The 27,006-nt window shown below is 38.7% G+C and overlaps 1 protein-coding gene across 1 annotated transcript in view; it reads left to right on the plus strand.

Moving 5' to 3' along the window:
* The first annotated feature begins 1,130 nt into the window (after positions 1-1,130).
* USP12 (ubiquitin specific peptidase 12) overlaps positions 1,131-27,006 on the plus strand; it is a 37,976-nt gene continuing 12,100 nt past the window's right edge. Inside the window, exons 1-6 of the mRNA XM_027469559.3 lie at positions 1,131-1,435; positions 12,297-12,377; positions 18,208-18,421; positions 21,401-21,627; positions 26,493-26,569; positions 26,775-26,858. Coding sequence (XP_027325360.1) covers positions 1,388-1,435; positions 12,297-12,377; positions 18,208-18,421; positions 21,401-21,627; positions 26,493-26,569; positions 26,775-26,858 — 731 coding nt within the window. The 5' untranslated portion in view covers positions 1,131-1,387. The remainder of the gene's footprint in view (positions 1,436-12,296; positions 12,378-18,207; positions 18,422-21,400; positions 21,628-26,492; positions 26,570-26,774; positions 26,859-27,006) is intronic.

Raw genomic sequence — 27,006 nt, forward strand, 5'->3', positions numbered from 1 at the left:
TCCTTAATGCAGATATGAACATCTTGGACTAGTCATCCAGATTTCCGTTGTAGTCCTCAGACAAACAGGCACATCTAGGAGATGATTCACCTCGTTCCCAAGCAGACACCTTAAGCAGTTGATATAAATGCCTGTTCTACAGGTCAAGTTCATTTTGGAGACGTCTGAAGCTAGGCTGGGCAAACCTCAGATTCAGTGAAGGCAAAGAGCTGTTAATCTACAGGCTGATTAAGAAAAAGGAAAGGAAAGAGGATCTCAAATGTCTGTCTTATGTGCTTGACTATCCCTACCCCTCATCCCATGAGTGACCCTTTAGTAATGGCTCTGACAAACAGCTGCTGCTTGGAAGCAGAAATCACCCCATAGTTAACCTGCAATTATAGTGATGTTGATAGGAGAGAGGAGTTTCCTTAGCTCAATTTTCAGTTTGCTTTTGCTGCTTAGCTGGGATTTGTGCCTAATTCCATTCTCCCCATGCCACAAGGTAACCACTTCTTTTCAGCATCCACACTAAGGAAGCTGCTCGCTCGCCCTTACTCCCCTCAGTTCTCTTCCCCCCTATTTCCTCCCTATATCGAGTCTGTTCCTCAGTGAATAAAAGCAAATTCAGCTGATAAAATGAAATGGAGCCTTAGCAACGTAGGATGTGGCTGTGGACTTCACCACCAAAAAGAAAAAAAGAAAAAGAAAAAAATAAACAAAAAAGAAAGAACCCAAGAGGCAGGCACATTTCATCACCAAAAAATGCAAAAAAAAAAAAAAAAAAAAAAAAAAAAAGAGAGAAGGAAGCTGAACCCAAGGGGTGGGAAAGTGACACGGCTCCACATAAATCTCCCCATTCCGCACAGCAACCCCTAGAATTGCACCCAGCAACCCCTAGAATTGAAACCCATGGGCACAGATGAAAAAAATAAATAAAAAAGGTGGTTGAAACGTTAAGAACTGCAGCGCCTGGAGCGCTGCGAGCAGCCACCAAACGCCCTCACACCCACCCCGCGCCCGCCGCCGCCATCTTGGCGGGCGACGGCCCCAAGCGCCTCGCCCCCCTTTCCCCCCCTCTGCGCATGCGTGCCCGGCGGCTGCAGGGAGGGGGCGTGGCCAGGGAGGGGGGCGTGGCCTGCTCGGCGGCGGGGCGGGGCGGGGCCGCGCGAGCGAGCGTGCGCGCGTGCGTGTGCGGCCGCGCGCCCTCGGCCGCTGTTGGGGCCGTTGGGGCCGTTGGGGCCGTGCGCGTCCCCGCGGCGGGCGGGGGGGACGCGGGCTGCCCGGCCCCGCTGCCTTCATCCTCCTCCTGCTCCTCTTCCTCCTCCTCCTCCTCCTCCCTCTGCCCGGCCCGGCCCGGCCCGGCTCGGCTCGGAGCTGTGATTGGGCAGAAGATGGCGCTGGGCGGATGGAAATCCTAATGACAGTCTCCAAAATCGCCTCCATCTGTACCATGGTGAGAGCCGGGGCTGGGGCTGGGGCTGGGGCTGGGGCTGGGGCTGGGGCTGGGACAGGGACAGGGACAGGGACAGGGACAGGGACAGGGACTGGGATTGGGGCTGGGATTAAGGCTGGGATTGGGTCAGTGTTTGGGATTGGGTCAGTGTTTGGGGTTGGGATTGGGATTGGGGCTGTGTTTGGGGCTGGGCTGCCTTTGGGGAGCAGCTTGTCCCCCCAAACATACCAAAAACAGGGATGGGGGAGCCCCGGGACGCTGCCTCAGGTGGCTTTGTGTGGCTTCCTTCTGCTGGTCCCCATCCATCAGAGCACTTTGATCGTGCTGTGGGGCTGCGAGAGGCTGTTGGCAGGTGGGTGTTGTGCTGGGGACCTGGGGGAGTGGTGGCATCCCACACATTGGGGTGTCACTGGGGCATCACTCCGGGTCCCGATAGCAGGCTTGCTTCTTCATGGCTCTCTTGCAGAGGTGGTGAGGCTCCCCTGGAGTTCCTTTGTAACGAGGGGTGGGGAGCTCAGTAGGCTGCCCGATGAGGGAATGCTGAATTTAGGGGAAGGAAACAAGTAGAAGGCACTGCAAGTCATAGAAGAGATGTGTCAGCAGGTCAAGATTTATCTTGCACTGGGCTCTTTTCTAACTCTTCTATGGACAGATCAAAATCCTTGTTCCCAAATGTGTTTCCACAGGGAAACATATGGTTTAGGGGAAAAACACTCTCTGCGTGTCCTCCCATTTGTTAATTTGCTGAATGGGGATTGTAATGTATCATGGTGTCAAGGAGTGGGAAATGCTGATGCGTGCAGAACTGGAAACTGATTTATGATTTTCATAAATCTTACAGCAAAGAGTCTTTAATGTCTCCAACAGGCAATTCGGAGTTGGCCTCTGAGAATTTGGAGTGAGTGGCCATAAGCCCGTGGGGTGGGGTTGCTCAGGTGGGTGCTGATCAGCTGGAATAATGGTGTTGGTGACATGGGAGATCACATCTTTTCATTTGGACTCTTAGGGCCAGACTTCCTGAGCTCATGAGCTACCACCAAGGTCTTCTTAGGACCAAATGCAGGACCAGGAGTTTCCATTCTCTGAAGCACTCACATTTCAGGTTAAGACTGTCAAGGAGCCGAAGTGATCCTTGAGCTAGGACAGGCTGGTTGTAGTGCAGTTGTAGCTAACTCATTTTTTACCTACAGTTGACCACTGCCTGTTGTGTCAGCATGGGTTCAGTGCTGGTCCCCTCATTTAGGTCCAGTATGGGACAATGCTTCTCTGCTTATCACAGTGTGGAAGTTGTAGGTCTGGATGGGCCAAGCAGCTAGTTACAGATTATTCTGTATATCTGTGGTTATTAGAAATTATATGTCACTGGCATGCAGGCCAATACCTAAACAAGGCTTTCAACTAAGAATGTTATGATTAACTAAAGCGTCTATACCCGTGAAGCTGAAATTCTGATGTCAATTAGATATTATGTGTCCTGTCGTAATCATGTGCACTGAAGTGGATAAACTGTGGGCATAAGATTTTTCCTGCGCCTTTCTGATGCTTAAGCTTTAATAGTGAGACTCGTGGTAGCTAGAATAGGATGTAAGAGTTTGGCACTAATTTATATAGGATTGTGCTTATAAATATTTCAGTAAAGATAGTGAGAAGAAGCGCTTGATATTTACTTTGGAGTTGTCCAGAATGACTCCTTTAATTTTCAGTCATATAGTAATCACGCTTAAGCATTAATTTTTCAAAAGCAAAAAGGAATATAAATGCTGAGCAATACTTTTCTTTTCCTGGCAATTCTTAGTTGTGTCTACCCACCGTCTGATAGGCTCTCAGCAGCTTTCTGAAAATTCTCACAAGGTTTCCCTGCCCTTTGCCCATGCCTCTTAAAAGAATTCTCAGGCTGTTGCTTCCCATCTTGGATTTGGATAGTACAAAACCAGTAACAGGTAATTTTTGCCAGGAGACAGTTGGTGCTTACACAAGACTAACACATACGTACACCTGCAGTCTGGAGCGATGTTGAAGAAGCTCTTCCATCTCAGTCCCACATTTTATGGCTTCTTTCTTTTTTTTTTTTTTGCACCCAAATTAGTTTCGCTTCCGCTCACTCACTAATATTCGATGCGTTTTACCCTTGTTCAAGCTCTGAATACTGGAAAGTAATAAACCAGGTTTTGCAGCACTGCCAGGTTGTGTAGATACAGTGAAGAGTGATCATGTCCAGGAGTTTTACTCTGTTAGCCACAGTGCCTTCGGAGATGATCTTGCAGGAGCACGTTCTGTGTACAAAGGGGACTTTTTTTCCTTCATTAGTTCGTTATCTATACTCCAGTGTTCATATCAATTATGCCAGAGCTCTTCCCGTAGTGCTGTTTTCTGCTGTTCTACCCCTTTGGTCTTCTCTCTATCACAGCTCTTGTGGTGTAATAAGTCCTAATTACATGGCTGGAGATTGTGGAAGAGCACTGGAAAACACCTTTGCTCCTGGTTTAGTCACCGGTCTTGTTGCAAAGTGGATGAGGTTATAAGGTGGGCTTTGTTGTTGGTTTTGATGTCTTTACAGTAGAAGTAGAACCTGTCCTTTCACCCTCATCCACATGTTGACCTGCAATCAAAGTCTTACCTGACTGAATTATATTGGGTTTTTAATGCATTTCTGGGAAGTGGTAAAATAACCCACGTTAACTGCAGCAAGATGTGCCCTGAGCTATACTCGCCATAAAATAAAGGTTGAATCTAGTCCTTCTGACTTTTGCTTTTGTTGTCTAGAGTCCAGCAAGCACTTCTCAGTGGGTGGAAGGTGTCAAGCCTTCTAGTGGCTGGTAAGGAGAGGACAGAAGTTACCTTTGCAGTTTGAAAGGTGTCAGGCTCAGACATAGAGAAGGAAGTTAGGATAGTAGCAGTACTTGTTTTTCTGTGTTTCTTCTAGAAACTGGTTGATTATGTTAGCATGACCTAAAAAAGCTTAATGAAATTTACAAACTGCTAATCTGTAAACTGCAGTGCTAGACACGAAAAGATTTTGCTTAATGTTTCAGGTATTTGTCTAAACCATCCTTCTCTATCTGCTAGATTAACATTTTATTTACAGGGTCAGTGTACTTGGCCATTGACTGTCTTCAGCAATCAATTAAAAGCTCAAAAACTGACATCAAACACATACTTTGTAGTAAATCTGGCTTTTATAATGTAATAGTGTGCTCTGTGTGAGGAGTTTGCGCGTCTTACAGTCTGAATTCTTGTTTATAGGTTTGTTTATGAAAGCAGTAAGGGGAATCACAGTGAATGCCTGGCTGTTGCCCTTTGCCTGCCTGCCTTCTTATCCCACCAGTACCCTCGCGCCGTTTGACAAGGAAGAAGAGGTCTCAGAGATACCTGAGCTCGTACACGCACGTGGGGAAAGGCTGCTTAGGGGAACAGCCCCTGCCAGCGCCCCGCTGAGGGAAGGCCGCAGTGCAGCCTGCCTCAGATGTCATGGTGGAGAGGCTTTATAAAACCCTTAATTGCAGCTTATAGTTAACTCTGAGGTAGGTGTACGTACACAGGCTTCATTACTGCTCAAGGAGCTGTTTGTTTACAATAGGCATTTCAAGCCTGATTGTGAAATCCGCACTTAATGTGAATTGATGTTTGCCAGAGCTTGCAGTCAGCTAGAAATGGCTGTCCCGTACTCACTGTGGCTCCTTTGCTTTCTACCATCTCCTCTGAAACACAAATTACAATACTTCAACAGTAATTGATGATCAGTTTAAGAGATTCCACAGAAAAGTGCGAGGAGGACTCATGCTGGAAGAAGCAAGTAGCAGCAAGGAAGGAAGCTTCAAAGAGAGGAGATGATCGGAAGGAAAGCAGTGGGTGAGAGGGCTAACGTGAAGTAGCACAGAGGAATTAGCAGCACTGTGGCGTTCCTTATCCGGCTGTCTGCCCTGCTTATGTAGCAGGACTGGCAAGAAACAACATGAAGAACATGTGCTGCCTCCCAGCCGCTCTGCTGCTCTCTGGCACCGTGGCCTGGACCTGCCTCGATCAGCAGGCTGGAGCGCTCAGGCACTGGTTTTGTTGCAGTGCACATTCATTTTTGGAGAAGTGTGTGTTAGACAGTTAGGTTAAGAGCTTACACTGCTGCAGGGAGGTTCACTCATGGGTTGGATTTCTAATTGGGAGAGCTTTTCTTGATGAATATGACACTAAGACTCAAGTCGTGGTTGTGGCATTTGTCATCATCATTCTTGTAGATGTAACGTTACTGTACAGTAATAAAAGTCTACACATTTGCTCTTTAAAACACTGTCTTTACGGCTCATTTTAATATACCAATTAATTTAGACAAAATTGACTCTAAATACATAGAAAAAAAATGTCAAATATGAGACATGAAGAAAAAAGTACTGAAGTTGTGTAGCTATAAAGCAGTATTTGTCCCAGCACAGAGGATTACTTAGTTTGCATATTACGTGGCTGGATAATTTCAATTATATAAATGTTTCTTTGTCTTTTTACTTGTATGCAAACATACATTCATTTTGTACATTCTAAGCATGAAGAAACGATAAAATACAAACTTGGACTCTCGTCTTTCGAACAGTGAGAATTTTTAGCTGTGTCAGTGGGACCAACTGATCTCATTACTACATAAAGCTTGATTATTCAGATTGGTCTTTTAAGTAGTCTTTGTTACTTTTTAAACTAGCAAAACAACAATTAAGACTTAATGAAAGTCTTAATTTGCATTAAGCCTTGTAGGAATGATTCTGTTAAAATGTGGTAAAAGGCTTAATGCCCATGAATTGTCATTCTTTGTTATTCTCTCTCAAATCTGTTGAAGGAAGGAGGAAGATAAAAGGCCTGTATTGGGAGTAACTTCTGTTTTCCTCGTTTAGGAAGTTTCATAAATTAAATGCTTTTAACAAAGGACATATTTCAAAATCTATCTGATCTTTAAAAAACAAAACAAAAAAACAACCCTAGATAACTTTTGTAGTCTATAACCAGAATGTTTTATTAACATAAATGATGTACTAGCATAAATACATTGAGGTGGTATATTAACATAAATATTACAGAACTGGAAAATATTTTTTTTTACCATTTTTTTTTAAATTCAAGATTTTTAATAAGTACATGAAAATAGGAAATCATGAAAGGAACATTTTTTTATTAAACAGGAATTTATGTGGATTAAAAGAGTATTCAAAATACACTATAGTGTGAGTTTAAAAAATCATTTGAGCAAATGTGTTACTGTATTTTTTTCCCTTCTTTATTTTGGGTGATAGGATTTGTTTGGTTAGTTGGTTTGGTTTAACATGGGGATAATGCTTTTAACTACCTGGTCTTTATAGGCAGTGAAAGGTTCCTAAGGTCACTGTCAGATCCTCTTTTGAATACATCGCACAGACTTCCTGTCTTGTCCATGTATAATTCAACTTTTAACTAGAAGTCTACAAAGGTACTAGTGTTGGCCTTTTAGGATCCTGCTTAATAAGTGTCATAAAAGTTGTTATATTGATGCTAGCAAAAATCCATCTGATAGGAAGAACCTGTAGCAAAATCACCAGATATCATGAACAGCGTTATCCCGGGAATTTTCTGGAATTATACAAGATAAATGCGGCTTACTGCATTGGCAGTGCTTAATTTGTTGTGATATGATTTCCTTCTGCTTTGAGGGTTACAGTCAAAATCCATTTTTAAGTGTGGCAGCAACCTGGGAAGAATTGCATCTTTCTGTGTTTTGAAGATTCATTCCATGAAAGAGCCGAGCCCAGAGCCTTAATTCTTTGATTCTCAGCTTCGTGTATGGGAATACCTTAGGTTTGACTTCAGTGTTCAATACAGAAGGAAGTATGAGTGTCTGTCTGTCTGTCTGCATGCTGTGAAGGAAAATATGTTGTGTGTGCTCAGTGAGGCTCAAAAAGACAGGTGTGGTAGACGTGATGAATGGGAAGTGAAGGTAATTTCATGCTGTGCAATCATCTTCCTTGCCTGTGTAGGGATGTTTTACTATGGACTCAATTAGACTATTGAGTTAATACTGTTGAGTATGATTAGAGTACGTGGGACTATGTCTCAAACCAATTAATTAAGGAAAAAAATACTATTTGTAAGTATTTTAAAAGCATGAACTGAAGCTATCCAAATTAGATTATCAAGTTGTGTATTGCTAGAGCATGTTCTTCTGCAAATAAATTAACAACAAGCAGTACTGAAGCCCACTCAGCATATTTTGCTTCTTCCTGGGCCAGAAACAATATTATAAGAAATGTGTTTCCGTTTTGGTTGCAGTTGAACAGACCGATATAAACTGATTTAATGTAGCTGTAGTGTTTGCTTTTAGTCATGACTAATATAGGAGATGGAAAAGTGTGATTTTACATATTCTAATAAAATCTGACTTGAAGAGTAGGATTTTGTATTTCTTCTTCCATAGAAGATTCCATCAGTCACCATGCATTAATTAGTTTAGACTAGGAAATTCTGTACAGCTGCAATAGTGGCACAGACAAGGAAGCATCTTCTAATACAATAGTCTTTCACTTGCCTATAGCTAAGTCAAGTTGGAAAATTTTGGCTTATATATACCTATGTAACGTGGTTAGTCACATCAGTCACCTTTTGTCTTTGTTGTTCCTTGCTTCTTGGGTAAGGTAGAAAGCATTGTGGGCAAGGATCTAGCATAGAGCATGAATGAAGGGAGAAAGACACTTTCAGAACTTTGACAACAAATATAAGTTTTGAGGTAAGAAATTTCTTTTAAAAGTTAAATCATTGGTTTTACTCAGGAAACTTAAAACCCAGTAAATCTAAAGAATAAAACTATTACAGCAAACTACTGAGAAGATGAGCCATTCGTTACCAACTGATGTTTATTCTAGAAAGGGATAGATCGGCATCCCCCCTCCCTCTAAGACTGACACCAGTGTAATCTCCAAAGCACATTAGGCTGGTTGTGAGTCAATCTTTGTAAGAGAAGAGCTGTCTGCTAGGCTGAGTGATAACAACAGGGTAGGACACTTGAAAACTGGTCGTGTTTGCCTGCTCACTGACATGTTTTTAGACAGTACTTCAGTGCAGGGTAGATTTTTTTTTTCTTCAGACAAGTGCTGAGTGCCTTCACATTAGTGTTTCAGTGTGCACTTCTGAACTGATTCCTCCAGGCATCTGAGTTTTACCATACTTTGGTTTACATCTTGAAGTCATCTTACTGTGCACAAATTAAATTCCTTCTGGTGGAAACTAAATCAAGCAGCATAGTTCAGCCACAGCTGAGTGTTCAGTCACACAGCCAGTCTAAAACCAATCTGGCAAAAAACATCTGAAACTCAACTAGTGTGCATGTCAGATCATAAACACCCACTGATGTGCTTTACAGATCTGCTGCTGTAAGCTTATCCATATGTTAGCTGTTAGAATTAGTGCTTCTGAGACCCACTGCTTGTGGTACCACAGTAGTGTGACCTCCGGGGCAGTGAGAGAAGGCAATGATAAAAGTGGAAATACTTAGCAAAGTTATTGCTTTAGCAAGTTTAAAAAAAAAAAAAAAAAGAAAGGGAACCCATCTTATAACTGCATGTTAGATTTTTTTTTCCTTTCCTGTTGAAATGCTCAATGTTACGGAATTTTTGTTTTTGTCTATTTTAGAACTTTTAGAGAACCTGTATCTGTAAAACTTGAAAATCAGGAGAATTAGATTAATTATTGATTTAATCTCTTGATTAAAGATACTACATCCTTCCAGCACCAGTTGTACGGGTTGTTCAGTGAACCCCAAGAAGAAGAGAATCATTTTGGGATCTTCCCATATCCCAGTTAGATGGCAGAGGAAGAACTTTTATACTCTACATCATACATCATAGACTGAAAGTCCATTAGTCCCAAGTCCAGTAAATCTGTCGTGGCTGATGTAAAAAGGTACAACTCCACTTCTGCTTTAAACCACTGCTGACCTCTTGTCCAAAATATCATATGGTACCATATTATTTGGTGGTGTCACAGTGCTTCCCCACTACATGTCCAGAGAAGCTGTGGCTGCCCCATCCCTGGAGGTGCCCAAGGCCAGGCTGGATGGGTCTTTGGGCAACCTGGTGTGGTGGGAGGTGTCCCTGCCCATGGCAGGGGGGTGGAACTGGGTGGGCTTTAAGCTCCCTTCCAACCCAAACCATCCTGTGATCTGTATTTGATATGTTATCAGCTGGAACTGATAATGTGTACTGTAATATTAAATGGGAAACCACTCAGAGTGAGGGATAGTTAGGTTTTAAAATAGTTCTTACGTGCCAGATGTATTTATTTCAGCACATTCTGCAAGCTCCTGCTGCATGCTGTGTCCTCCCCGCCTGCAGCCAGCCCGCTGTGCACAGGATAAGTGATTACTGTGTGGGGAGGGATGACATCCTCTTATGACAGACAAAAAGAGAGCTGTAGAAGGAAGTCTTAGTAACTTGTGGGTTTTTATATTGGTATCAAACATCCGTGCTGGTTTGTACTGATAAAACATTTATAAACAACTGCATTCAAACAAAAGTAATGCCGTGCTCTGAAACCATGCGAACGCCTAAGCCTCGATTGAAACAGCCTTGAATAATCCGAAAACTGTACTGTTAGTATCAGCCTGCCTTAGCACATTTTACTTACTGACAAGTCGGGATCTTTATTGTGCTAGAAATCTAAATACAGTGGTCAGGTCTGTATGAAACAGAAACATCAAAGTTTATATCATAATATTCTCCCTTCCAAAGATAGAAAAGAGTAGCTACTCCACCCTAGCTTTGAAAAGAGAAAGAATTTCCTAAACCGCTTGAATTTATTTTTAATGAAGTAGAGATTTTAACAATAGGATAAAAAGGCCTTTCCTTTTTTATTTTTCCTATTTATTTGTAAATAATATCCACCTTGCCAGAACTCATGGGTGTATTTCAATAATACTGCAACACCAAATATTCAGAAGCCATGGAGCACTTTAATCTTAAATGAGGGTTTCTACAACTTTTCCTTATCAAAACCAGCACCATTTGAGAACAGTTGTGAAATCCTAACTGCTATTTTTAATGCAGTTTGTGATTTTGATTCAGTTGTATTGTGTTATGTCCAGGGCCATTTGCTACATCTTTTGTGTAAAAACAAACAAATGAAAAGAACTAGTTGGGAAGGAGTTGCATCTGTTTTTAAGATTCTTTATAGTATGAGCTATTTTAGATTCACTTAGGCTTGACTTTAGATTGAAATATCCATGCTTATGTGTTAGTTTGATAGAGAGCATATGTATGTTAATGTTTTATGCAACAAAGGGTTGGCTATATTTGCTTTTCACTAAAAGTAGTTAGAGTGAGACCTCTAGAAAGTAAGTTATTTGTTCTTTGAATCTTCCAGAGCAGAGGTTTTTCTATCTCTAAATGAAAAATAACAATAATTTAAAAATCTCCTGCCTTTGAAATCCACTGTTTATTGCACCAGTTTAGTCTACAGTCATCAGCTGGAACCACAGAGTAACCAAAGTTACTTTCTCTGACTTCTCTTTGAGGATCAAAACCAACAGATGTGTTGGGCAAAATCTGCAGCATTTCTAATGCACATCAAGGCTAGCTGTACTGTGCTATCTTTTAATGTTACAAAAGTCAAGGTATTTAACAAAACAGTTTAAACGTTTTATATTTTTCATTTTAAGTGGAACCGTCCAGTCTGCTTCCTATGAACAATCTGCATTTCTTAACTTTGTGTGAGATACATTGCTTGAGTATGAGAATTAATGCTTGTTGAGGGAAGCATCATTTGGCCTTTTATCATCTACTTCATAATATTATATTAATGTGATTGCTGTTAAAGAAGCTACACTCTGAAACTAATAAATACAGCACACCAACAGTGTGATTGCATAAATACACAAAAATGATGTAACTTACTTTGAGATGTTCTTAAACAGAACGTATTTGGAAATATGTTATCTAGGGCATTTTGGATAATGTAGAAATAAAATTCTGGTGGTGAAAGGGTTTTAGGTTCTTCATCATAAGCATGTAAATATTATATTGTGGCACAGCTTCTTGCTGGGTGACCTGTCTGCTTTTAAGATCTGAGTTAAACAATTTTGTGGCCAATCTAAACATCCTGAGAGTGCAGATCAACAGAGAACTCAAAGGACTGATTTTCCTGCATTCATGAGTACTGTTATCCTGCCTATAAGCTTGTATTTGGATTAAGAAACAGACTAATTAAACATGTTTTCTTAATTTGCCATGTATGATTATTGACCTGGATCACAAACTCCACTTCCTCTCCCCCTCTGGAGTACAAGCAGGAAGGTGTTTCATTCATTCTCTGTATTTAGTCTGTATTTATTTCTGTCTTCCTCTCTCCTGATTAGAGGGATTGCTTCAGTATATGTAAATTCAGTAAAATCTGAGCCTTACAATCTGAGATCTGAAGATGCAGGTTTGATATAGAAAGGTCTACAGCTGCGACCAGTAATCTTGTGTGTGTGCAAGCACAGATAAATTGAAGTAAATCAGTGATTGTTTGGGGGATAAAAATCTTTGAACTAACTGTCCAGCATGCATATGTGAGAATCAGGATTGAAATATAATGTGAAATGCATAACTAAGGTCTGTACACATGATACAAAACATAGCTTGAACAATGGCTCTTTTCCCCAGATGTGTGCTGTGGTCAGACTCTTAATTGTGACTGTGTTTTTGATGTCTCTGATGTGTATGAGCTGCCACTCATGGCTGTAGTTGTTCATTTTACAATTTTCAGATCTGAGTCATTTATCCTTGTGAAAAAAAAAACACTAGATTTTTTTTCTCAGCCAGATAAACTCCCTGTATACAGAGTTGCAACACTAATGTTTTTCTGCTTTTGATTTTTCTAGGGCGCCAATGCCTCAGCTTTGGAGAAAGAGATTGGTCCGGAACAATTTCCAGTTAATGAACACTATTTTGGTTTGGTTAATGTAAGTTTCAGTTCCTAACTCGATTGCTTTGAAATGCTGTGACTGGATTTGTTAAATTGCAAGACTGACTGGGTCAATAATTAAAACATTGAAATATACAGACATTGAATATACACACTTACTGAAATGGATTTTAATTATCAGCGTATTTGTTGAAATAGGTTACTGAAATAATAGTTGAAATTGGGCTAGTTATTTAATATTTTATATCATTTTACTTATTGTAAGATAGTTTTTAAACCACTTGCAGCTAAAATGTAGAAGTATTAAAAAATCTGTTTAGAATTATATAGCACGTAGTTGGTAATTTGCCAATCTAAGAGAATAAATACAGTAAAAGAAAAAAATCAGTGAAGCTGTTGAAAGTATAAAGCCTTCACATCTGCTATTTTTATTGAGATGTTAAAAAAATATACTGAGCCCAAAGGGGAAAGCAAGTGTGGAAAAACACACTGAATTGTTCAATTCATTTCTTAGTTTTCAGGAATAATTTAAAATTTAATTTCTGGTGTTACCCATGAAAAGTGTATCTTGTTTGAAGTTGCATGGTTCTGTCTGAAACAAATTATTAATGGTTTTCTTTTGGGGGCTTTTTGAAAGTGTGTACTTAAACCAGGTGGATTTTACATGAGATAGCATCTTCCTTTTTGTAGTGAAACTAATTACTTGTAACGCTGTCCTGCTACTACAGCATATGTCTCTACCTCTAGGTTCTTAGCACTAAGATGGTTTAGGAGTCTAAAATCCCGGCATCCACTGGGCAGTCATTAAATTTTCTTACTGATAAGCTGATTTAGATGCAGCTTAACTGCCATGGCTTAAATTAGTAATTTATTCCTTTCCTGTGGAAGTTGAATTTTCTTCAAAATGATGCATTGCTTTTTATTTTTTTTTGTGTAAAGATGAAATAGAAGAGTTTAGGTGTTAATACTTACTGTAGGGGGTACACTGTTCCCTATAAGATTTTGCTCAACCTGGAGAAGAGGAGGCTCAGGGGGATCTCATCCATGTCCTTAAATCCCTGAAGGGAGGGTGCAGAGAGGCCGGAGCCAGGCTCTGCTCAGTGGTGCCCAGTGCCAGGACAGGAGGCAATTTAAATCTTGCGATGTCCTCTTAGTAAACTTAAACAGATATCTTAGATACTACCCACCCTTTCTCTCAAGAGTACAGCACTTCTAAAAGTTTGTCCCATGATCTATGGTAGTATGCAAAGGGCTTATGCTGTCTTGGCCATGTCGTAAAATAAAGTGTAAAAGTATTATTCTATTTTTTTTGGAGGGGAACAATGGCTCAGCTTAAGCCTTTGTCTTCCACCTTGGTTATGTGTCTATATTAACTCTTCTTAAAATGACCCAAGTAATCAATAAACTAATGCGAGATCAACCTGCAGACCACATATTAGAAATTTCAGTTCTCTAACCACCTCAATTCAGATGTTAGGCTGGGTAAGTATATGATGCTAATATATTTCCACTTTAAACATGTGGAAAACAGGTGGCTCATGGGGTGTTTGATTCTGTAACTGAAAGCTCTACATGGAAAATTCAGCTTACAGTTGAAAGAACAATACCATTCACTAAATCAGCAGGAAATATTTTAGGTAAGTGGTAAGATCAAAACGTTGGTAGCATGAAGTGCTGCCATTTGCATCCACTAAACTGAAGATCTTTGTGAACTATCTGTCAGAGGTAGCAACTCCTCTAAAAATGCCTGACATGAGCACTTTATTCAGTTAAATCTGATTGCCCGATTGGGGTCAAACCCTAGTGCATGTCAGACTTGCTGCTGATTCCTTCTCGCTTCCTGTAGAGCCAAATGCTAAGTACAAAGAAAAATAAAGTTCGTGTTCCTAGTGTGATCTGGAGGGACTGAACTCATAGGAATGACAGTTAATAGCAGCTCAGAGAAAGTTTTCTTGCCTGAAGTGAGATTTTACGTAAGAGATTCAATAAGTATAGATTGCCTATGTAGACATGGCTCAAGTAGATAAGCTAAACGTTAACATGGTATATGTATTATGGTATTTACCAAAGCTGTAGTCTCACCATTCCAAATGCAAATCTAGCTCGTTTTGTTTTGTTTTTCTTCCTTTTATTTTATTTTTTAAGGATAATTCCAGGCTTTATCAGGAAAACTGCTGATTTGCAGTCCTGTCTCATTCCTTTCTCCAACTCTGGCCAACCTTTGTCATGCTGCTGAAACATTTCAGCTTCCGTAAAATCACAGAAGGGTTCAGGGGAAGTAACCTAGTCCACCTCCCTGCTTAATCAGGAACACTACATCCCAGGCCCACGTCCGGGCGGCTTTTGGAGCTCCCCAAGGAGGAGACCCCACAGCCTCTCTGGGCAGCCTGTGCCAGGGCTCCGTCACCCGCCCAGCAGAGCAGTGCTGCCTGGTGCTCAGAGGGAGCCTCCTGGGTGCCCGGCTGTGCCCATGGCCTCCTGTCCTGGCACTGGACACCACTGAGCAGAGCCTGGCTCCGGCCTCTCTGCACCCTCCCTTCAGGGATTTAGGGACATGGATGAGATCCCCCTGAGCCTCCTCTTCTCCAGGCTGAGCAGCCCCAGCTCTCCCAGCCTCTGCTCACAGCAGAGATTCTCCAGTCTGTTCATCATCTCCATGGCCCTATGTTGGACTCTCTCCTGTATCTCTCCTGTACTGGGGGACCCAGAATGAGACACAGCACTCCAGGTGTGGATTCACTGCTGCTGAATAAAGAGAAAGATCACCTCCCTTGACCTGTGGACAACACTTTTCCCAGTGCAGCCAGCACGTTGCTCCTTTGTCAGCTGAGTAAGCTGAAGGGGTAACAGCAAAGATTGTGCAGCTGTCAAAGGAAAGGAGAATGGGACCAGGAAGCAAGATTGGGATGGGCTATGAAAATAGCCTTTCTTATGTATGTACATCTTAAGGTGGTCCTCACAGAAACAAGGAGACAAACAATAAACCACTTGAAAATACCCGTTAAGATAACTCCCCTGTATATAGCCTCTGTTAAGTGTCTCCAAAGGGACAGATGGAGGAGTGTCAGTGTCCTGTACATGCTGAAAGTTTAAGATAACAAATGCCATCGTTGTATTTTCTTACATTTTCCTACTGTTACTCTGATGCAAACTACAAAGGCATTTGTTTTCCTACAGCTGTCTTTTGAATAAACCAAGCTAAATACCCTTCTTGTTTTGAATAGCTGGATGGGTGCTCAGTGCTGTGCATTTTCCTATTTCAGAGTGGTGCTGGAGTGCTGACAGTAACACTAAAGACATAGAGCTTATGGTTACAAACTTCTCATTGTAAAAAGATGTGCAAGCATTGCTCTGTACAAGCATTGAGCTTCCGAGGCAACTGGCTTTTGTTAGCTGGAAAGTGAGGAGAGAGGGAAGGTGTCAGTTGACCAGGGTAGCAGGAGAGCTGAGTATGGAAGGAGGAGAATTAGAAAGTGATGCGTAATGTGGAGGCTGAAAAGGCCCAGATTGACATTATTCAATTGGTGATGGGAGGATGAGAGGACTGCAGCAAGGTCTTGGCTGTTTTTGAAGTTAGAGGTCTGCTTTTGGGTTGGAGTCAAAGATGGAAAGTGAGGTGTAAAGTAATAATGATGGTAAGACCAGCATTTATTTGCTTAACAAAGTTTCCTATTTACTTAGTAGAGAAACCTCCCCACCTTTTCCCCATTTCCCTAGCGGAACCTTGCATTTAAAAAAAAATACATCAGGTTTTGCAGCTATGGAGATTGATGCTTTACATAAAAAATAAACATGATCTAATAAAATTGTCTTCAGGCAGTTGTTTTCAAACTGTCTTCTTTTGCCTGCTGTCATTTTGAATTTGGTAGGAGAAAACCGTATGAAATTGATCTGCTTGCTTGTAGTTCCAATCCATAGACGTGTAGGTTAACATACGTTCACGTTGCATTTAATCTCCACAGTTTTGTTCAGTGTTGCCTGTTGCTTAATAATTTGCTTGCCTCTCACTGCATGCTTGTCACTGTAATTAATTTCTAATCAAAGCATTCCTTCTTGAAATGGGAATGTTATGAAATTTCTAATTTACGACCTTTTCATCTTTTGACATCAGGTATAGAGGTTTTTAGCGCTTTTTCCATTTGATTTAACTGGAACTTTTTAAACATTTTAATGTGTTACTTTTGTATATTGCTATTTCTAATTATAAAGTCATAAATAGCTTATAATATTAAATGATTTGACATAAACTAATGCATAATTTCATCTGTTCCTATAAGGAAAAAAGCCCTCTTTTCCTCTTAAATTCATTAACCTGTTTGAGTGTGGATTTGGGCCTCAGAGAAGCTGATATAGCTTGTATTTTTTCCTTGGCTTAAAAAGTAAAATTAACAGGTGTTATTTTCCTCACTTTTTAATATGGAGATCTTAAGACTTCTTCATGTCTTTTTAAAAAAAATACACTTCTCCTTCTTTGAGTGAATCTTGGGTATTTAGGAAGCCATATTTCATTATTTTAAAAGCAAAACGAAACAACAACAAAAAAAAACAATTTCCTTCCCAGCTTTCTGATTAAATTGCATAGTGCTCTTGTTTGTCATTGTCTCAATTGGTAGAGGGCAGAAAACAGTTACTTCCCCATTACTCCTAAGATGTAAAAGCTTTTAGTGCTTTTTCTCTGTTGATGGAAGCTGCTCTTAATACCTCTAAATGGACTCTGTTTGCTGTGTAACAGTCTCCCCATCGCAATATAATTTGGTACCCGTATATGCTAATATTTTTATATAAAGCATAAAAACATTATTTTCACATTTTACAGGCTGCGCCTAGTAGGTATGTGCTTCAATTTGCAGGTTGAGTGACTGCAGCTGAAAGGTTGGATTACTTGCTGAGGGCTTTATAAAGAATTTTCTGACACTTTCAGTGTTAGATAATGGGCTTCACTGCAGGAGGGCAGCATAAAATGAGAGCGACTTTCACCACTGACAATTCATGATGCCTTCACAGAGGTGACGGGGAGGTTTGTCATGTTGGGGTGAGCTGGCGATAGTGTCAGTGATTGCAAGACTCAAAGGAAGCAGTGCCTAAGAGTTGGAAGGAGTTCAGGGAAGAGGAACAGAGAGAGCATCTTGGCACAAAGGGAGTTATGGATGCTCTTCAAGCTGACTCTGCTTACCCCACTTCAATTCAGTGGCGTGCCTCTTTCAGACTGCCCATGTCCAAATTGTGTGTCCTTTTCCTTCTAATCTCCATTTGAAACTACCACCTGTGACATAGCTTCAGATCCTCAACAAGCCACGTTTCAGTGTTTGAAGAAAACTGGAATGCCAGTCCTGTCACCCTAAAATGAGAATTGAAAATACAGAAACAGGTTAAAGCAGTTATTTCTGACATTGATCACAAATAATAAGATTTGGAGAATCCAATTTCTGAAGTGCCTGAACAGCTCTCTTAATTTACAGCTGAGTTTCTTCACAGTACAAGGTCATGCTGTGCCTGTTCTTCGCTGTTGTGGCTAGATGGATAGATGCAATAGACATATTTTTACTTGGCCATGTTTTGGGAGCTGTGAAATCAGTGGTATTTGTTGCACGTTTTGACCCAAGTTAATGCAAAATATTATTACTAATTAAATTTACAGGTAGGACAAAATGATACAGCATTGTTCAAATTTACATTTTTTTTTTGCATTTACTTAGTGTCCTTGTTAATCCTTTGCACAACAGAAATATGCTTTAACATCGTAAAGTCAAGAATAAATGACTTGCAGAAAATTTGCCGTGCTTATGAATTTTCTCATACTTCAGATTTAATTTTACCTGTCTATAGTAATACAATGCAAGCTAATAAATGTCTCTCTTCTTTTATAGTTTGGAAATACATGCTACTGCAACTCAGTTCTTCAGGCACTTTATTTCTGTCGCCCATTTCGAGACAAAGTCTTAGCGTACAAGAGTCAACCAAGAAAAAAAGAGAACCTCCTTACATGCTTAGCTGATCTTTTCCACAGTATAGCCACCCAGAAGAAAAAAGTTGGAGTTATACCTCCCAAGAAATTTATAACAAGATTACGAAAAGAAAATGGTAACTTTTTTTTTTTCTTTTTCTTGTGTAATAGCAAGTATGATTTGGTTCTGAAGTTGAAATAGTGGAATACCTACATATTTATTAGGGATGAAAAGTGTTCTTGGTGCTGTAGGGTAAAAACGAGATGACCCTAGAATGAGGGTGTAACCCTGGATCTATTTTGAGAGAATCCTCTTCTCTTTCTCTTTGTGTAGAAATCAACGTATTGTCAGAGACTGCTTCTGAACTTGCCTGCTAATATTGCCTAAGAGTTGTAATTTTATAATCCAAAATGCAATGCTTTTATTTTGTGTTTAAAAGATCATTACTCTTTTAATGTAAAATTGAATGCCAAATTGAATGTATGGAGCAGACATTGAGACATCCCTGCAAGAATCTAGCTTAAAATCCAGTGTTTGTTAATCTAATTTGCTGTAATAGATATCCCAAATTTTAAGAGATTGCCAGAGATTTTTAACATTTCTTGTTTCTTACCTGAATAGCATTAAGTAAGACATTAAGAAATGTCTTACCTAAGCAGAATAGAAAACTATCCTTCAGTTCTTCAGTAAGTGTACTTGAGTAACTGTCCTTGTATTTTTATGTATTTACAGAAATCGTTCATTATTATTTCATTAGTTGGCTAATGAATGTTGACTGACTATGACAAATGTGGAGAAGGGTTCAAATGTAAAGCAGAAAGAAAAACATTACGTTCTTTACAAAAAGGGTTATTTTAAATGCTTAATTATGTCATGACACTGAAATTCTACACAGGATAAGGAACTGGAAGATATTCAGAGAGAAAAAATGTGAAAATTCAGCTCTTGTTGGCTTTTTGAGTCTTTCAATGATGAAGCTCTCACCTTTTCTACTGAATTAAATGGCTAAGTTGTTGAGCAGTGATTTCATGGACTTTGTATATACTATTACAAGTTTATTGTACACAATTTTGAGCTTTAGAGAAGGGTAGGATTAAGAAAGAATCAGATAGGTATGCAATACCAATCAAAATTCTGTTCCAGTCAGTATCCAGCTGTACCAGGGAGATGACTGAGAACATAAACTTGATGTATTCCACACTACAATGCTGCTATTCAATCTTTGTTTTCCAAGCCTGAATCCAACATACATATATTAATGACCTTAAAGCTTAACTGTCTGTGAAGCAGCAACTGCCTTGAAGCCACCTGAAGGAATACTGTTACATTTACTTAAATTTCTTCTAATCATAAAATGAACAATGTTGTTAATTTACTGGCTGGGCAGATATCCCCGAGAGATCTGTGATGTAACATGGTGAGGAACCTCTGGAGTGTTTTACCTCAAGAGACTTGTAGCTCTTGTTCTGCCGTGATTTACTTGATTAAATAAAGATCTTGTAGGTGGTTAGATTCACAGTAGAACTTTTTCTTCTCAAAAATAGTGTAGGAGTTCATTAAATAGGCTACTTGATTCATATTCTTGGCTGCCCTGTTGCACTGTTTAACCAAATGATACAGACTAGCATCATATTCTCCCTACTTTGCTAATAACTCAGGATTTTTTTGGTGTGTTCAAAGTTTACTCCTGGATGGCATCAATGTGAATGATAGTGAATAATAGTAAAGCCTTGATGTAGTCCCTGTGTTCATTTCAAAACTTACTCATCACTGAGGATATTCTTCATTCATCTTTCCAATTCTAAGAACTATTCCTCTTGTTAAGGCCAGTCTCTTAGTGTTATCAAGAGCAAATTGAAAGTTACAGTTAACTGATGTGAATGCTAAAAAAAAAACCAAATATGTATGATATTAGCCAATAATATAGCATGGTTGTTAAACTGATAGGAAAATTTCCTTTGAAGAATTCCTGGTCAGAGAGAAGTATCTGTTAATAAATCTGGTTCAATGCCCTTTAGGTTTTCTTAGTCCGTAAGTGAGGATTTGTAGAAGCAGAGGATGTCTCAAGGTGGTATTTCAAGGGGCTACAATAAACTGTTTTCACGGTGGTACCAGTCTGAACGTAAACAAGATAATAGACTTGTAAGAGAGTTAAATCTGTAGTATTGCTATACATTGCAAGTATGTGCCAGCAAAACTATTTCCCATCAACTGAATTAATTCTATGATTGTTATGCTTAGAGATGTTGTTAAACCAATGTGAACTGCAAAACATAGTGACTGTGTTTTTATCTGTCCAACAAGTCTGTCAGTAATAAAGTTGCTACATACACCAATCTCTGGAAGCAATATTTCAGATCTTAAAAGATAGATCTGTTTATTACTTCAAGTCCTAATAAAAAGCTTGTTTGTTCTTGCCTTGGGTAGATATTCAGGCTAATGTGACATAGCTCCTACAAACACTGCCTTAAAAAGATCTGCAAAAACCATTGTTGTTTAAGAACTTGAGATACTGACATTTGAATTTTATTTTCATTGCTGTTTCTGACAGCAAAGCATTTATGACAGAGCAATGGTGGCCTTAAACCCCTAAAAGTAAAAATCAATAAAGGAATGTTTTGAACATTTACTGTTCATGTTCTTCCTTGATAGAATATATAAACAATGAAATATTTCCTGTCATAAGTTCTGAGTTCATTGTGAAAATATCAACATCTAATGGCATTTGACATGCCTTGTGTTATCCAACACGTTGACCTAAGTTTGTCTAAAACAGCGTAGCCCCTGTAGGAGATCCAAACCATTAAAATCTGTAAAATTTCAGGTGCCACTATACGTACACCAATGTTTAGTTACCAGAATAGTGCTCTAGTTTTCTTGCAGAATGGTTCACTTTTCTGGTAATTCTGATCAGTTGAGATGTTTATGTGTATGTAAGCTGAGTTTCTCCCCACCCCCCTGCTATATTTTTGGCTTAATATGTGAAGTACTGATTTTAGTGTTTACTGTGAAATGATTCAAGACCTGAAACAAAGACTGATTTTGAAATTTCCATTTTTAAAATCTTGTTTGTAGTATAATACTAACCAATTTATTGCTATTTTTAATCTTTTAGAGCTTTTTGATAACTACATGCAGCAGGATGCACATGAGTTCTTGAACTATCTATTAAATACAATTGCGGATATCTTGCAAGAGGAAAGAAAACAAGAGAAGCAAAATGGTCGCCTACCCAATGGCAACATTGATAATGAAAATAACAGCCCACCAGACCCAACCTGGGTTCATGAAATCTTTCAGGGAACATTAACAAATGAAACCAGATGTCTTACATGTGAAACTGTAAGTCTGTATTTACTTAATACATGAATGATGAAACAAAGTTCTGAAGCATGAAGAATTTATCTTAACAGACTAACAAATTAGTTTCTTTCTTTAGAAATTTTACATTTGTATGAGCATACTGTGGATGCCAGTTGGCACTGAGGCATTAGACTGGGATACTCAAAGACCTAAAATACAGGAAAAGTAATCTTTACTTAAATGTCTGTCCACAGGTATTTTGCTGCTACTCAACCCTGATAAATAAACTCCCTCTTTGAGTGAGCTATACCAAAATTTCTTTGAGAGTAGTTCTACAGTAAGAGAAAGAATATATTTCAGAGAAAAACTTGTAATTGAATTTTACCTCCTTGAGAAAGAAAAAACAGCACAATTTGAAAATTACAGTAATTTTGTCACGGTCTATGCCTTAGATATAGTAAAAAGCTAAATGACTGCATTTTTTTGTGTGGCTCTCCATACCTATTTTCTTTAATTACATAATGCATATATTTCAGCATGACATTGGAAAGGAGGAATTAGTCAGATTGAATATATATATTTCACATGTATTCTTTTTTGTCTTCTAGAAATCCCACCACTTTTTGATGTCAAAAAAAAAAAAGTTTACTAACGTCATATATAATGCAACTTCAGACTTCAATAGGTCACGATATTTTGAGTAATTTAAGTGCTGATTTCTACTTACAATCTTTTCTGGTACATTTCTCCTCCCTAGTTATTACCTTATGGCAACTGTCAATCACTTTTCTTTTAGTTCTTAAACTGTGTTGTGTTTTTTTCTTCCTGAAACATGAGTTTAGCTTAGTCTAATGACCAGTGTCATAACGCTTCCTCACCGTGGCATAGTGAATAATACCTGGCAGGATTTTGATTTAGGTATGGTCCTTAACATAATAAAAAAGTGCTGATATGTTACTTACCAGCATTAATTATTAGTTATCAGACCTATCACAATTTTGAGTTTTACTGATATTGTTTAGTTCTATTTATCTGTTAGTTATTGCAGAACAAGATATGTCACGGCTGTTCACAGCTATGCCTCCTTGACTAATTGAATTTTAAAGAATATCTATCACAAGCCTTTTTTTTTTTTTTAATACACATTGCTTTTTGTATACTAGGGCTTTTGTATTCTAACTCCTAACAGCTGGGAAACTATTTTATCAGCTTCTGTCTACTCAGTGTATCAGCTTCTAATTAAAACACAATGACCTGAAAATAAGCACTTAGAAACACATTTACACTTATTAAATAGGTAATAGTACTGTGAATAGTGTCTTATTTTCAAATATAGTGAGTATATAGGATTGGTTTAATTTTTTTATGAATTTGTTGGTATTTAGAGTCCTTCTGTTTTTAGAAAAAGAACTTAAAATGTAAGGAGTACTTGAACATAACTCATGTAGCAGATGACTTGAGATTTACATTGCATTACTTTGCATAACTTACCCAGCAATAAGGGATGATTTAGTGCTTATTAATGATAAGAAAACAACCTTAGAATTTTTATTATTATTTAAATGTAGAACTTAATGCATTTTAAAATACAAAATGCAATCTTTCTTCCATGTGAGAAGGAACATATTTTAAGATGCTCCTGAAAGCCAGCATGGAAAGATTTTATTGTATTTTTAATTGTCCTGATTATAGAGCTTCTTTCCAGGACACACTGTCTCATTAGCCCTCCTTTGATCTAAAAAGTTAACGTACTATTTAAAGGTTTATCCTCAGTTTAAATATGGTCAGTGGAATATCAGAAACATAGATATGATTATTTAACAAGGATTAGTGTTTTGGGTCAAGCTACAATAGAAACTAAATAAGTTACAAAGCATATTGTAAGTTGTCTTTATATTCTTTTAATGTGATTTCCTGTCATGATGCATTCCCCCTTCCATGATAGAGATACGAAGTATGATTAAGTGAATTTTACAATTTTATTGTAGCTGCTTGATAAAAATGTTCTAGAAGTTCATTGGTTTTGCAGAGTTTTCCTCAACATTTCAGGAAAGAATATCAGTGAACCATACAATAATGGAATTGACAAAGGGGGACATGATCTTGGATCAAAAGCATCAGACTGATATTGATAAGGGTTTTCTAGTTCACTTGGTGGTCTTCTTCTTGTTTTGGTATGATTCATCAACATAAAAAATTCTACTTTGGACTGAGGGAAGGCAGTAAGGAATAACTCAGTGGTCTTTCTACAGGAGTTGTATTGAAGACTTAACTATGTCCTACTTTCTCTTCCCTCCCCCACAACAAATCATGCCCTTTGTTTCAGCTTAATTTAAAAATAGGTTCTGTCTTAGCACACACGGGAGCTTACAGCTGCAAAAGCTTTTTTGTCCACGAGCTGATTCACGTTGCTAGCAAAATTCCCAACTGAAAGAAATACAGATTCCTTGGGTGTCAGCCATCTGGGTTTTGTGTTCTGTGTGGCGTTGGCCATCAGACTACAGATGTGCAGTCTGAGTGGAGATTATGTCCATCATGTGAGAACAATGTGCCATGCATTTTCATCAGAATATTGGAACACTCCGGTACATCATTGTTTGGATGCATGTATTGTGCTAGGAGCACTCAAAAGGCTTTTTGAATACATCTGGGCTTTGCTCTGCAAGTGATGATCGTGTCTGTTTCTAGGTTTGGTTTTCTTTCATTCTACAGATGATTGAAATACATGGCTTTGAAAATGAGATCATTTTAGTAAGGAATTTAGTGATGTTTATTGGAAAATATAACCTCTAGAGAAGAAGAGACCATGGTTAGAATGAGAGGTGATTTTTTTTTTTTTCAGTAAAACTGTACACATAAATTAACAGTTCAAACAAAACTCCATGAAAAATCTTAAAAATGAAGAATAGCATATTCTAAGTTACCAGCCTAAATGGAAAAAATCCACTTAGTTATTCTTTCAATAAAAACTGTAATGGTTCTTCATGATCCAAAGTGCACAATGACCGGCTAACCTGAGAGAGGTTCTTGAAGGCAGTATATCAATATTATCACTAAGAATGGAAAAATTCCTTTTGCAAACTTCTGATTTCAGTACCTATTTCCTTTTCGTCCAACTGTAATACATCCTTTTTTTCTTCCCCACTTGCCTTCCTGCCCTTACAGCTTCTGCTTGTGATAAAGCCACCTATGAAATTTTCATTCTTTCGTGGAATTTTCTTTGATTAGACCCAGAGAGGAAGTAATATCTTAATTGCATGTCTGAATAACACTGATCACACAGCACCTTAATCCTAGCTGTCCTCACTCAAGACTGCAGCAGAATGTTTTCTAGAACTGATTTTTTTTCTGAGCCATTCTTAATTCCTAGGCTACAGTGATTTCCACCAGAGTTCTTAGTGTTCCAAACTCAAATTGGTAATTCTGAAAATGGCTTGCAATGACATCTTTTGAAGAATTGTTATCTCCATACACCTAAACTGCATTACAACTCTGAGAATGGGAAATGAGCAACGTGCTGAAGGTGCTGGTTGCTCTTTTTGCCTGCCCTAAAAACATCTTGGAAGTTTTCTGCATATATTCTGGAAGTCTAAACATTACACTTAAGCATTTGAAAGTTATTGTAGACATGATACATACTGGCACAGTGGCATATTTTCTGTGTGTGTATGCTTATTCTTGGAAAGATTATAGAATAGTGGGACAAATCTTTCTCCAGTCCTCTCATAGATATTTAGAGAAAGCTTTAACTTAATTTCATAAGTGTTTTTTTTTTTCTTTTGATTTGCCCAATTACGTTAATTTTCAGAAATAATTGTCTTGACCAGCTGTACTTTTCTTTTTATTCTCCATGTCTGCTGCCCTTAGGAACTGTGTGCTTCTCTTCTCTTGATAATCAGAAAAAAGCTTCAAATTTCTCTTAGGGAACACAAATCTCATATGTTTTAAAGATGAACTTAATTTGTTCTCTTGTAGATATTTAGCTCTAGCTGCTTTCAATCAAGAAATTGCAGCTGGGCACCTTTTCTGAAAGCATTCACTTTTGTATGTAGGAGCCATAAAAGGCAGTAGACATTCTCACCAGTGACACCAAGTATCTCTAGATACAAAGTGGAAACACTAGCAGACAAAAGCTAAGGTTGCAGTTTGCTGTTTCCTAAACATTTTAATAACACGGTTGATTTTCAATCAGTCTCTTCCCTAACATAGAGTGCAACACCCCTGCCCCTCCTTCCCTGCGTGTCTCTTCTGAAGAGCTTGTAGACCTTTATTCCAGTGTTCCACTTGTGTGATTCATCCCACCAAGTTTCCATGATTGCAGTAAGGTCATAGTTTTCTAATTGCACCATGCTCGTTTCCCATGCTGTGTGCAGTGGTGTAGTTGTTATCCACAGTTCTGCCTCTATCAGACTAAGTCCCAAGCTCTTGTTTACCAACAAATATGTCATCTGTTGCTTATGAATCTAGACAGGAGACTTCTGAGCATTTCTGCTCTTTATTAGGAATGCTATGGTAGGCAAATACATATCTGTCAATAAGAGGAAATCATAGGGGAAGAGAAGAGGTGAGAGCATTATGTAGGAGAAAAATCCTAGTAATTATATTCTTTCAAAAAGTCTGAGGTGTAGAAGGAACCTGGAATTATTGTTGAGCTAAAATCACAGCATAATCACTGGCACTGTATACTTCCATGGACACATACATGCTTCCTTCTTCCTCTTTCTGAACAAAATCAGAAACAGATCTTGCAAATCTCTAACATGCAAAGACATTTCACTTGTAGCAATTTTTGAAAGCTATTACAAGGGCAATGATGCATTCTGTCAATAGAAAATGATGCTGAAAAAGAGGTAAATTAGTGTAACAGGTTTTAGCTGTAATCTGCCTGTCTTTTCTTCCTGCAGATAAGCAGCAAAGATGAAGACTTCTTAGACCTTTCAGTTGATGTGGAGCAGAATACTTCAATCACTCACTGTTTAAGGTAGATGCAAAAATCTGAACTTCCATATTTTGGTTGTTTGTTTTTTAAACTATGAAAGCAGGAAGTAAAACTCATAGTCATTTTATGTAGCAAATTTTATTTTATGTAAATGTAATAAAATCATATTTCTGTTTATTTATGTATGTTTATATATATATTTATGGTAAGAAACTAGTATCTATATAATTTTATCTTTTTTATTCAGGGGTTTCAGCAATACAGAAACTCTGTGCAGTGAATACAAATATTATTGTGAAGAATGTCGCAGTAAGCAAGAAGCACATAAAAGGTACATCAGATTCAGGGAAGGAAAAAAAACACAGCTATTTCCTGAAAATACTCTTGTATTTCCTTTTCTGTGTGTATGAGGCATGAGGAGAAAGTTCTGTCTCTCTTAACTGTTTTCACTCTTCTTCCACTTAAGAATAACCTGGTTA

The sequence above is a fragment of the Anas platyrhynchos genome, chromosome 1 (genome assembly GCF_047663525.1).
Source record: "Anas platyrhynchos isolate ZD024472 breed Pekin duck chromosome 1, IASCAAS_PekinDuck_T2T, whole genome shotgun sequence".
Lineage (NCBI taxonomy): Eukaryota > Metazoa > Chordata > Aves > Anseriformes > Anatidae > Anas > Anas platyrhynchos.